Raw genomic sequence first — 13,510 nt, 5'->3', positions numbered from 1 at the left:
ATCATTCGTTCAGAATGTAACTGATGCTCATGTCCCAAGAGCAGTGGAAAAATCTGTCAAAATTAGCACAGTCCTAGACAGTTCATAATTCCTACCAAAACTACAAAGATCCTGAAAGGCATGGGAAAACAGATAACAGGCCAAAAGCACTTTTTTATGTCTGATACTCACCAGTAAGTGTTGGGGCAGAAGGAGATAAGCAATGAGCAGGGAAAGAATACCTTAGATATTTGAAGTTTATACTGATAAAAAATTTCCAAACAAGAACCTGAGCAAAAGTCTCCAAACATTATATATGTTCTGAATGTAAAGATTTATCTTCACTTTTCACTTAAGCACAGGAGAAAAACTATTTGTATACAAATGCAAATTAAAGAACTTTCTGCTAGTCCTAAAATATGCCATGAAATACACGTTTCTTCCATTACAAAGCATTTTACTACAATTTAAGGAAGATTATTATAACAATGTTACCCTCTATTTTTTTTTCCTACTGAGTACGCAATTTTCTACTTGGCTAATCACGTAGACATGATTATGAAACAAAAATATACACTTCACTGAGTCTCAACTGAAGAGCAGGGAGCTCATTTATTAGAAGTTAGCCATGTCAAAGAAATGAAAGCAGATAAATGGAGTTTTACTGCTGACTAGCACCAAAACAACCTCAGTTTTCACACAGGGATTTTTTTATTCCCCCAAGCTGTGGCAGGGGATAGGGAAATGAGAAAAATTATTGCAGCACCTTATTTATTGAGCAGTTGTTATTTAGATTAATTGTTGTTTATGGCAATTGTTATTTAAAAATAAACTACAATATTTCATAATAAATAACTTACGTGTTTGAATACAGATTAAAATATCCTTATATCATGTTAAGATACACATTAAAAAAGATTAAGCATCGTATTGCTACCTAATTTTTTTGCTGTTAACTGATTTAACTGGTAGTAAAATTAAACAAATCTCTGGATCCATTTTCAAATTAAACTCATTTTTTACAACCAGCAGTTGCAAAAGCGGCCTTTCCATCTTTAACAGAAGCATTTGCTCATGCTTAGATATTCCAGTGAGTTTTGCACACCTGGCCCCATGCACCTGCTGCACCCAGAGATGTGCTGCACATTTCTTCATCTGAAATTCTACATCCCCACATCACACTGGGCTGCCTTGGCTGGTTACACAGGGAACAGTGCTAAATACCCAAAAATGCAGTGACAGACATTCGTGTTGACAAGTGCCAAGAGAGAAACAATCACAGTTAAAAACAGACATGAAGAAATAAATTTCAGATGGCTGACTGATGGCATTAGTGCAAATCTCCAAGAGCAGACAATGTTTTATCCCTGCAGATTTTTATGAAAATTTAGGCTTTGGGGGAAGTCCAGTATCAAAGCTAAGGGTGATTCTCCCTGGTTTAGCAGACAGAACAAGTCAGAGCATTCAGCAGTCCCACAGAGCAGAGAGCTCACTCACAGTAGAATTCAAGAGTTCCTTGTAACACTAATGGGGAAAATCATCAGGCTCTCAAAAATGAAACATTGGTTTCCACTGGTGTTTGGGGGTTTGTTCGGTTTTTGGTATTGTTTTTTGGAAGGAAATTCAATTGGCTTGGGAAGGTAAGAACTGTGAAACAAGGCCGTTTGTTCCACCAGAACAAAAGTATTACATTTCACTAGAAACTGGGGGACTCTGAGTAAAATAAATTCTTGGACAGACCTTCTGTAGTATTAATTATAGCCTTTTAGGAACAGATATTTGAACACCACAAAACCAGTTTTCAAATGTGCTTTTACTCAAAAAGAGAAAAAGCACTGCAAGTTCTACCATCACCTACCTAATCACTATGAAAAAGAACAATGAATTTGCGTCGAAGTAGGGAAGATTACTGTAATGCCAGTTACAAAGAGCCATTCCTGCACCCATAATCAGCTTCAGGGTTTCTATCCACATCAGCGGGATTTTGAGCCCCGGCTTTGTTTGGCATGGTTCATTAAATAAGAGGCTGGTTTGCAATGACCAGTTTTCTGTTCCAAATTCATTGCCATCACACACAAACACATTTATACATACAGGGGGAACAGCAACACCTGCATCCACACAGCACGAGTGATCGATAAATCTTCCATACAGCCGTGGGAGACAGCTTGTAGGGGATGGACCTTGATAAAAGCAGCAACTGAGCACCTGGCCCTGAAAGAAGCGCTAGCAGAGGGTGTACCCAAAACTGCTGAATGTGATCACAGAGCAGCAGTCACATTTTCTGTTCAGCCTTTACGACAGTCATAGGAACATCGATTACCATTTCTTAACTGTCCCACTATTGTTATTTTAATAGCATTTCCTAGGAGAAAATCAATATAATGCATGGATACATTTCCAGGAAGGTCAAACATGTTTCTACATAATACTTAAAAAAATACACAACTTATATCAGTGCTTTCCAAGGTGCTTAAAGAGTTGTGCTAAAGAGTTCTGTATATAATTGTAACTGACCAAAACCCTAGCAAGGACAGTGAACAACTACCACAGCTGGATGTGCTTACACTTACATCAGCAACAACTGATATCAACAAGAACAAAGGGGTTTTACGTGATAAAACACAATGTTTGAGTGGTTTATTTACAATACTATTGAAGTATTTTTCTGATCCTAGTGTCCTTCATGCAGAAGGCTTTACATGATTATCATGCTGAACGGCCAAAATCACCTGCAGCATTTGGAATTGGCACCAAAATAAGCAGATGACAAAATTACCAAAGTCCAAGACCATTACTTCTCGTAATTGATTTAACTGGTAGTAAAATAAAACAAACATCTGGATCCATTTTCAAATTAAACTCATTTTTTACAACCAGCAGTTGTAAAAGTGGTCTTTCCATCTTTAAGAAAAGCACTTGCTCCTGATTAGATATTCCAGTGAGTTGTTCATCTGGCCCCACCCATTTACTGCACCCAGAGATGGAGCAATCTGAAGGATACTGTTTTTCTTGTCTAAATGTCACAGTCCAGTTCCACACACCATGTGGCTGACTAAATAAAATCATCATACTTTAGCCTCTTTCACTGCAGTACACTGTGTTTAAGTGTAAGGAAAACAGGGCATAAAAGAAACATTAAACGCACAAGCTTTGCAGAACTTGCTCTAACTTAGGAGTATCTTTCTACACATGCTCATCTTCAGTAAAGATTATCTGTAGTGGGGACATAAAACTGTTTCCGTTTCTAAAACATTCTCCCTAACATTAAAGTTTTGTAATAACCATATTTGGAATATCCCCTCCCAGCAGGGAACATATCTGAGCTCAGTGTGAGGTTGATGATCTTTGTGCACTCGCCTTTCAAGCTACGGATCACTACCGAGTATTGTATTTTCATTCGATCAAGGGAACATTGTTCGACGACACCACATTCTTTGACAAGTTCTTTAGGAAGACAGACACATTAAAGACAAGAGAAAGACTGGAAGAAAGACGTGCACTCCATTAGAGTTATGATGGCTGGAACAAATGCAACACAAAATGAAAAGCCCTTAATCGCTCCAGAGCCATGTTGTCACCTACTCCTGTCGCTGTAATGAGCCATTCTAAACTCCTTATCACAATCCAGTAAAACTCATTTCCAGAACAAAGCACACGTCACTTGGAAAGCAGTTTAAATTCAGCCAAAAAACCACAGTTGTTTCTATCCTGTAAAAGCAAAATTCACTATGCTAGTATCAAAGCAAATACAGCACCATTATTAAAGTGAGGAGAAAGAGCCACATAAACAAGAGCATTCAGGGTGCCAAGCAGGGGCAAGACAGCTCTTAGAGGTCAGTAACAGAGAACGCTACCTAGAATTATGATTTCTTGGACAAAAGCTGTTTAACTTTTTTGATCATAGGCATCCTGACGGGCACATGAATGCAAATAAAATATGAAAATACTAGTACGCCAGCAATGCAATTACCAAATCAATCACAATTCATAACAATAATCCAAAACGGGGAGCTGGGTCCTTGCCCAGATAACAGACAGAGAAACATTTGGAAGAGCAGCTACAAGCAGCACAGAATTCCACTGTCCACTCCCACACGAGCCCAAAGGACCGATACCCACTGAGAGCTGCTGATGGTGATGGAGAGGGGCAGGAGGAATGTTAACAATCTTCCCCTTTTGACCCACATCAGGCTGAGATCACAGAGCAGCTTTGCAGGGATGGAGTGAGCCCATGAAAAGAAATAGAGGCCACCCACAGGAAGGTATGCTGAGCTGACACAGACGGATGCATCTGCATTCTTCTTTTTCTTTTTTTCTTGGACCTGCTTGATTTATGATTCAATTAGAACTGCAGACTGTGTATCTTATCTTTATATTGAAGCATTGCTGTTATCCATGAGACTTGATAAAAACAGCCTCATTTAGGACTTATTGACCTTCTTATAGCTAGTCCCAGGCTTTTCCAACCACTAAACCAGGTGCAGGTGAACATGTCACAATTTTTCATTCCCTTCCAGAAAGATGTTGTTTCCAATGAATTTCCGTAGAATGCAGGATTAGCTCCTGCAGGAGGACTGCTGGAAAACTAGTCACTCTTCAGACTTGTCCCACTGTTCTGAATGTGTTTGGCTTGCTGCCTCGACACCTGGGTTTCCAACACCACTGTGCTTATTTATGAAACATTACATCACAGAAATCAGAGGCAAGGCTCAACCTATTTACGTAACACCTTCTGCAGCAGTGAAACCAGGTAGCAGAGCACCTGCCCTGCTCCCTGCCACAACAGTCCTACAGCCCCTCTCTCCCCAAACGCAACAACAAAACACTTCTCAGAAACATGCTGTGAGCTGCACCACCAAAGTGACCAAAGGCTGCAAAGTTTAGCCCGGATCAACTGAAGGATAAAGCAAAAACTCCAAGAGCAAGAGTACCTTACTGATATAAAACCTTCAGAGAGTGATTACAGAGGGATGGAGGAAAATAAACGGGGTTTTTTTAGCAGAGAATTGCAAGGATCAACAAAGCTCAACAGGAGATTTGATGCACCAAGGGAGGAAGTAGAAAAAAAAAGGAAAAAAACACCCAAACCAACTAAAATAACAGGGAAGAGAAAATTCTGGGCTGTGTAAAGAGTATTTGGAAGTAAGGCACCTGAATGAGATGTTGAAGGCACAGGTTGAGCTCCCAGCTGAGGGCATAAGTACCAAGTCTAAGACCAAGGAAGCCCCAGGATCAGCCTTATGAGCTGCATATGACCCCAGCCATAAAAGCTGAGCCCCTGCACTGGCTGCTGTTGTTTCACAGGGCAAATGTTTACAATGTGGATGCCATTTAGGAGGCTCTGGCCTTTTCCTTCTTCACTGTAACCAGTTCCACCAAAGGCTCCCATCACAGAGTAAGGCTGTCTCATGCATTTGCAAAGTCATGACCTGTGAAATTATTTGCCCTCTCAGACAAATGCATATGTGCTCCCTCTGCAGTATTCTTTGAACAAGAGCAAGCAGAATCCAGATATAGAGAGGGATGTGAAAGGAAATTGGTTCTGCTCTCGGAGATTTAAAACATTGAATCACACTTCTAGATCGTTCACCTGCACAGTGGGGTCGTGTCTGTGGCACAAGTCATTACTTTCACTAATTTAAAGCCCAGTTACATTTGAACACAATCTCTTTGTAGCTATTATGCCTAAAATCTCCAACAGTTTCAAGAGAGCAAGCCTAGGTGTATGTAATACTCTCAGTTAAGCATTGTAAGAGGCTGTTAACATCTTCCATCTTTGTCTTCCTTTCTTTTACCACACTCTAAAGACAACTTGCTCCACAGGGCTGGGTGATACACGTACCAGTTTATGTACCTGGGATGTTGCAATGTAGTCATATCAGTAGAGATAGGGGGTAATAACAAAATTACTGTGCCTGAACTCTAATCACTGCTGATCTCTACTTACAGAAGTGGCCTAGGATAGCTACAAAAACCAAACCCACCAAAACACAACACAATGCAGTTTATCTGTTCGAATAAAATACAGAAATACTCATACAGAGCCCCCCTCTTTTTATTTTTAGGACTGTCAGTAAACTGTTTGCCTTTACAGAACAGCACTGTGGTCACTAGAGGGTAAGTAACAAATAATTTTTAAATTTTGAGAAAGTTACTAAATTTATTCATTCCTCTAGCATTATCAGAAAGATTATCATAAAGTCAGTACTACTTCTTGTTTTGCCAAGTTAACAGCCTCTCCCTTAACACCTATCACAGGATAATGAGTATATGTTAGTTTTTAATATTATAGAGTACTTCCACCTATAATTAGATGCCTTTTCGCTCTCCCTGAGTGCAGTATTGATTGTCAGAACAGAAAACCAGCTGACTCACCCTTTCTGTTCAGTTTCCAGTTTCTGTTATACCACAAAGATACAATTTAAAGAGCACACTGGTGTTACTCGACCTTGCACACTCCCCCTCACCACACACACACGAATCATTCTTTACCTTCTCACCCAACATCTCACATCAGTCCCTAAAACACCCATAAAAGGGTGTAAAAGGAATCAGCTTCTTGGGATTCCTCCGCAACAGAAAGAGAAAGCTCCCAAAGAAGAAGGAAGTTGTAAAGAAACAAGGAGGATTCTAATGGCTCAGCTGAACTCCCCTCAATAAGCAGCACCTGCACCTCCCAGGAGCCTACCTTTTGTGCTTTTAAAATCACCTGTGGCCTCACATTTAGAGGAGATTATCTCAGTGAGAAAAGGCTAAAAAGTAATTATCATTTTTCAGCATTGTCAGATCCCTTCTGTGGTGTGACCTGGAGTTCTTGGCTCAGCTAAGTTCAGCAACCTCAAGATGAATTTTCTTGGACCTAAAGCTGAACAGGTGTTCTGAGGAAACTGAATCTGCACAGAAACCACTATCTTGGCCAAGGCAGCACTAAACTATTAAATGGACAGAAACAAGTCTGAAATTACAGGATGCAAAGGAGACCTTAAATAAAACCATCCCCATGCACACCCATACACTCCCCCCAAAAAACAAAAATTGAGGGCAAGAAACAGAAAAGCAGATAATCTTCTAAGAGTGAGACACATGCAACAAAAATCTACAGATTAGTAAACTGGGTCAAAACCAAGTTAGAGCTGTTTGCATAATGCTTCCTTGAAAAGGGAGGTTTCCCACCACAGACTGCTCCAGACTTCTAAATTTTAAATTCAGAAGAAAAACAGAGACAGCTGCTTGAACATCTTAGTGCTAAGAAATTCCTCACAAACTACATCATCAGCACTCTCAATATAGGAACAGGCAGAAATTCTGACCCCACTGAAATCAAAGCAGATGAACTTTTGCTGGTTATTAGGCCAGGGTGTGGTCATTCATAATCTTGTTGATTTCTGCTCTTTAATATCAAACTAATTGTCATGGAAGCTGGAAATTCCATATTCCTTTCTTTAAAAGGCACGCATGCTTAAAAGATGGTACAAGTAACAACAGCGTGCAAAGATCATAAAACTAGTTTGCACCTGTTCAGAGCATGTCATCTGAAAATTACCTTTATCAAAATTCCACTAAAAGTATTATCCAAAACAGACGGAAAATATCATAGAGGTTTTAAAAGCTAAAAATCCAGTCTCTGTGAAGACTCATATGCCATCAACTCCTCTGTCATTGCAGAATGTTACTTCAGATTCTCCTGTTAAAAGGAGCTGTCATCACAGCCTGTTGAAGGTAATAACAGCAGGGCAGTGCAGAAGCTCAGCCAGGCCCTGCTTCAGCAGTAGCACACGGGGCACAAGGAAATTCTCATGGCTTTGCTATGCAGGGCTCCTTTCATTAGCTCACAGCTTTTTCCAAGCCATGATCAGATAGGATCAATAACACCTGATAAAGCCACGATGCATACTCCAAATATTATATGGAAAGTTTGAAGAATTTCTCCTCTGAAGGGCACCAACCTCAGCATGCCCTTGGAAGAGAACAACTTCCTGAATTTTAAAAAGTGATTGAAGCGTGGTACTCTTTCCTCTCCAAAGAGCCAGTGGGAACTGAATGTTTAAATGCATTTAAGCTAAGAAATTACAATATAATCAAGTAGCTAACAGTAGATTCATTTTTGTGGGATACCCAAGGGGAGTAGAGAAGAAAGAACAGCCACTCCTCTAAGACTAAACAGGCTGGGTTCTGCTCAGGGGGCAACTGAAACTGGGCAAGACTCTAGGAGTGCAAAACCATCACATGAACAACGAGGCAATGACTGACACGAGCAGAGTGAGGTTTCTCAGAATTTCACAACCACACTAATAAATACTTTATTGAAGCAATTTTCTTTGCTGTACTCTTCATCTCCTGCTCTGACTTACAGAGCCCATGACTGCATCCCCATAGCAAGGGCAGCAGAAACACACAGTGCAAGCAACTACTATTTTCTGCGTACTTTAATGCCCACGCTGATGTAATTCAACAGCTGAGAGAGCAAAAGTGACCAGAACCAACCAGCAGGCAGCACATGGAACTCATCAAAAGAGTAGCAAATTTCTGGCACTTAGTAACCACTGAATATGACAGTAACAGTTCCTACTACTTGTCCCCCTCCCTCCGTAGCTTTTTTTAAAGGAACATTTCCTTTCCCGTTTTTGACCAATTCCAGAATTTTTTCAGAAAAGAAAGGAATGGAATCTAAATTAGCTTTATCAAATTAAAGAAAAAAATACATTTTGAAGGATGTGTTTTGGAAGATTCAAGCTCCAAAACTCTCCTTCCTAGGCATGTCAGCATCATAAATAGCTATTTAACACTACCTATCAGAAGTCAAGCACAAAACCCACAGAAATATAAAATATTACCCTCATGCCTCTGATTCTACATCACTCCATGCCTCTGGAAAAAGCTAACAAGTGCCACCAGCTGTTTAAAAAAAAAAAAAAAATCTTCCTTAGGCCAAGTCATTGTCAAACTCCCCCAAAGAGCTAATGAAACTTTGCCTGATTAAAGATTGCAAAACCATGCTTTTTTCAGAATTAATGCAACAAACCAGGTCTTATTTTGTCATCCTAAGAGCTGTGCCAGCAGGAGCACAAGTACCATTGTCAACAGCTTATCACAAAACCTAATGCATACGGGAAACAGTCACACACCAGACAACACAGAGAGGCAAAAATAACTTTTAACAGGTAATCACCCACTGGATTAGTATGTCAATAGTTTTTACATGGGGTCAAGAGCACTGAATTCTGAGAAAGAGAGTATATAAGAACAGAACTCCAAGAGTTTGGAGTGGAGGAAAAAAAAATCAAAAAATAAGCTGATAAAAATGTAGGATAAACTTGAGTAAACAGCAGGGACAGGAATTTGCCTGTATTGAACAATTGTCTAGAACTGAGGCTCATGTGGTCTGATTGGTGTGCTGCACTGGGGGGGGGGGGGGGTTGGAAGGTTGGTTTAGTTTGGGGGTTTTTTTAACTTCAAAACTGCCATGTTCCCCAGAGTTTTCAATGGCTGAATAACATTTGCACGTATTACTGTTTTTCAGAGCAGCTATGATTGGACTTGCAGTCTCACAGACCACACTTAAAAGCTTACTCTGTGAAATAAATTTTCCACTTTAGCAGTAAATTATTTCTTTTTATTGTTATTATTTATGTGATAACAACGTGGCTGTCACATTTGGACTGCATTTGGGTTTTTTTCCTCCCCTTGCACAACAACTTGACCACTGTCTCCTCTCCTCCCACAAACACCCCAGTTTTAAGCTAAGCGGCAAACAGCATAAAAGCTTTTAATTTCTAAATTTCAAAGATCTCTTACAAGCTGTAGACAATCCCCAAATTTTCAGTACCTTAAATATATCAAATAGAAACACTTTGGAACAAAACACAGCACTGTAGGTGACCTACAAGCATAATTAACTTCTAGGCATTGACTTGAATAGTACCCACGGTGTTGAAGCCAAGAGCTGTCAAAACAAAAGAACTAAAACAAGAAAAGTACATTCTAGTCTTCCTGTCACATTTTAAAAACATAAGCTTCTGAACAAAACATTTTAGAAAACACTGAAGTGAAATAAAGACCAAAGGGACATCAAATAATCAACAACAAAGTACTGCAGGACTATAAACAACCTTGAATAACTAATTATTTTCTTTTCTTATGCCATTAACAATTTGCATCTGCAAAGCCTGGAAATTATCTTAGGAAAAACTGTAACTAGCTTTTTTGGCTTTTTTTTTTTTTTTTTAAGGAAAATATTAGCCACACACAATTATCACATGATTTTGCAAATCAGTGCATTATAACAGACAGGTCTCAATCTCAAACACACACACCACCCCCCCCAAAAAAAAAAAACAAAAAACAAAAACAAAACAAAAAAAAAACCCAAAACAAACAACAACAAAAAAACTATGAGCAATAAAATAGGATCTGGAAAAGGTGGGAGAGGTGAGAGGTTTTCAATAATGGAAATCCCCAAGCTCATCCTCTGTCAGGCATGAACAGAGTAACAGCATATGATAGCATGGTATCATTTGGAACAAAAATCATGCAATGAGCATTAGTCAATTCCCTCAGAAATGAGAGAGACATTAATGGTGGCAGAAATACTTTGTAAGGAACTCACTAACAAACACTGACTGTGTCGAAGCATGCCCCTATTTCCAACAGCGAGCATTAACAGTGTCTCAGGATCTGAGCATCTTACACACCCACCACAAAGAAAGACACCCTAAAAGTTCAGAGCCTGATCTAAGAGTCCTCTCAAACCAGTAGGAAATGTGCTGCCCTTGAGGGACTGAAGGATCAGAGGATAAAGCTGAGTCTCTGCTGATCCTGAGGTTACTCCAAGCCCAAGATTGTAACACACACAATTTGGAGGCTGAGAACAGTCACCTCCTTTAAGAACTCAACACTCCCAGCCTAGATTACAAACCTTTCGGAGAACAAGGTTTTAAGCTGCCCACTTTGTGAACACGCAAGGTCACATTTCCTCCCTTTTTCCTTGAGACAACTGTTGAAAGAGAGGCAAAAATGCCTGGAGTTCTGACACCACAGTAAGAAGCTGGCTTCTTGTTCTGAGAACTCCTTCAAACACAGGGCTCACAAAAAGAGGTGCTGGGCAGGGGGAACAGCATCTTGCCCAACCAGAACTTAGAGGGCCTGACTGCCAGAGCAGTGACTTATTTCTAGCTGGTCAGTCCTCCTAGGGTGTTAATTTACATTCCATTTCAAAGCACGAACACCACAAAGATTTGAGAAAGAAACATGAGCAACCATAACAATCTACAGTAAAACAGATAATATTCCATCTTCTGTGCCCAGTTAAGCATTTCAAGTAGTGGCAAAAGCGGTGTTAAAAGCAAGAAAGTTTAGTGATTCAAAAGATACTAACTCCAGGAAGGAAAAAAAAAAAAAAAAAAGAATAAAGCTTATTCATCCTTGATTAATTACAGCTTTAATCTTGAAAGTTTTCAGTTTTAGTTTCAGGAGTTCTGGGCATATAGCCTAAAAAAAAAAAAAAAAAAAAAAAACGGGCGGGGGGAGGGAGATAATTCAGTTATCATACTTTCCCAATCCCTTCTCACTAAACTTACTTCTAGGGGAAGAAGTGTCATTTTGCCAGTAATAAGCCAAAATGCGCTCTTTCTTTGCCCTGAGAACACAAACCTTCACAGTTAAAATGGATTATGTCGTTTGTGCTCAGCAGGAAGAATGTGGGGCCAGTCCACTCGCACCCAACACAAGGCAGCATTTGTGAGAGCAATAAACAGAGAGCGAGCCCATCCAGTACCTGGGGGAGACAAACCTCAGCAGCAAAGCTCCTTCACCTGACCCCGCGGCCGCGGTCTAACCACTGCGGAGGAGGAAAGGCCGGGGGGAAAAACAATTCCTGCGGTGAAATGAAGCCTTCGAGAGCATCTTCCCTCCACCTGCCCTGCAACAAGGCCGGAGGTGGCTCAATGTGGATGTCCCTGCGCACCCCCAGGTGAGCGGGCCCTCAGCGACCCACGCACCGCGGCCAGGTAGGGATGCGGGAGCCTCCAGCCCTGCCCTGGGGAGGTTCTCAGCCTCCGTCCCGCAGGAACATCGCTGCCCCGTGACAGAGGTGTGAAACACAAGCAGCGCAGACACGCGGAGCACACGCACCACACACCCGCGCCCCAAAGCGCCGCATTCCCAACGGAGCGGGGTCGCGCCTCGTTTCGGGACGCGCTCGGCCATCGCCCGCCCCGGCAGAGCCCGCGGCCCTCACGGCGGGGCCGGGAAAGGCGCTCCCGGTCCCGCACCTGGGCGGGGACACTGCCCGCTCCCCTCCCGCCGCTCACCCCGCGCTGCCCCGGAGCGCCGACCAGAGCGGGGAGAAGGAGGGAGGGAAAAGAAAGAAAAGCAGAAAGAGCCGCCGCCGCCCGCCTCACCCGGCCCGAGGGCTGTGCGCTCACCTGGTCGCTGCCGCCCCGCGCCGCGGGACGCGAGGGGAAGGAGCAGGAGGAGGAGGAGGCCATGTTGCAGCGCTCCTCACCTCGCCCAGCCGTCCCGGGCTCACCCCAGCGCCGGGCCGTCCTGCCCGCGCCGCCGCCCCCGCAGGTGGGGCCGGGCCCGCCGCGCTCCCCTCCCGCGGCGGGCAGGGCACGGCACGGCACGGCACGGGGGGCGGGCACGCTGGGCTCCGGGACCGCCGCCGCCCCGGCCCGCCCCGGAGGTGCCACAAGGCGGGGGCAGCGCCCCGAAGTCCGCCCCGCTGGAACACCGGGAGAGCGGCCGCCGAGCCCCCCCCGCCCGCACCGCGGCTCACCTGGAGGCGGCGGAGGGCTCTGCCCTGCCCGCCGAGCGCCCACGGGATGCGGGGCCGGGAAACTCAGCCGAAGTTTGTGAAAGAAAACCGCGAAGCCTCGCCGGGCGCCGCTGAGCCCCGTGGCGCAGCCCCCGCTGGTGTGCCGTCGGGAGCGCCACAGGTGGGGTGCGTTCCCTGTAACGCAGATGCAAAACCGCTCGCACGTGAGCGGCGGCGGGAGCGTGGCCACCGGGAGCTGCACCTGTGGATAATCGTCGGCTGATGCTCCCTCGGAACGCGCTTCAGCTCGGGGGATCAGCCCCGATTTCCCTCCTTCCCTTCCCCCAGCCCAGGATGGGGGCTGTGCAAACCTCACAGCTGAGATTCCACGGTGATCAAACCACAAGTTAGCTCTGCTTGTTCTTTTTCTCCGTTAAAAAAAAAAAATGTTTTAACCGATCTCATTAAAACGTGTTTTATCACAGCACAAAATTGGGAAAATATTGTAAAAGCAATTAAGATTATTTTAGTTTTGACTTAAATTACTTTCATTATCATTACTTCTCACAAGGTTGTCCTGGTGCATCCACCCCTTTTCCCGTTTTAATTAGAACCCATTCCTAGTGGTGAAACACAACAAATGCTCTTAGGTACTAATTTACTCAGAAGTGTTGGTGATAACAGCTTAACCCAGTTGGTTGCCCTACCGTGGGCCTTAGTGCTGTAGGTGTAATTTACAAAACACGTACCCAGCTGCATAAACTGACTGTGGGT

The 13,510-nt window shown here is 43.0% G+C and overlaps 1 protein-coding gene across 3 annotated transcripts in view; it reads right to left on the bottom strand.

The window, feature by feature from the left end:
* The window catches only part of ANK3 (ankyrin 3), a 349,693-nt gene extending 337,163 nt beyond the window's left edge, over positions 1-12,530 (bottom strand). Inside the window, exon 1 of one of the 3 annotated variants that reach the window (XM_058421436.1) lies at positions 12,405-12,530. In XM_058421436.1, coding sequence (XP_058277419.1) covers positions 12,405-12,467 — 63 coding nt within the window. In that variant the 5' untranslated portion in view covers positions 12,468-12,530. The remainder of the gene's footprint in view (positions 1-12,404) is intronic. The other 2 variants (XM_040072042.2, XM_040072038.2) reach the window with 2 other exon arrangements.
* Between the last annotated feature and the right edge of the window lie 980 nt (positions 12,531-13,510).

The sequence above is a fragment of the Hirundo rustica genome, chromosome 8 (assembly GCF_015227805.2).
Source record: "Hirundo rustica isolate bHirRus1 chromosome 8, bHirRus1.pri.v3, whole genome shotgun sequence".
Classification (NCBI taxonomy): Eukaryota; Metazoa; Chordata; class Aves; order Passeriformes; family Hirundinidae; genus Hirundo; species Hirundo rustica.
The sequence above is the reverse complement of the archived record's forward strand: the minus strand, read 5'-3'. Positions and strand labels throughout refer to the sequence as shown.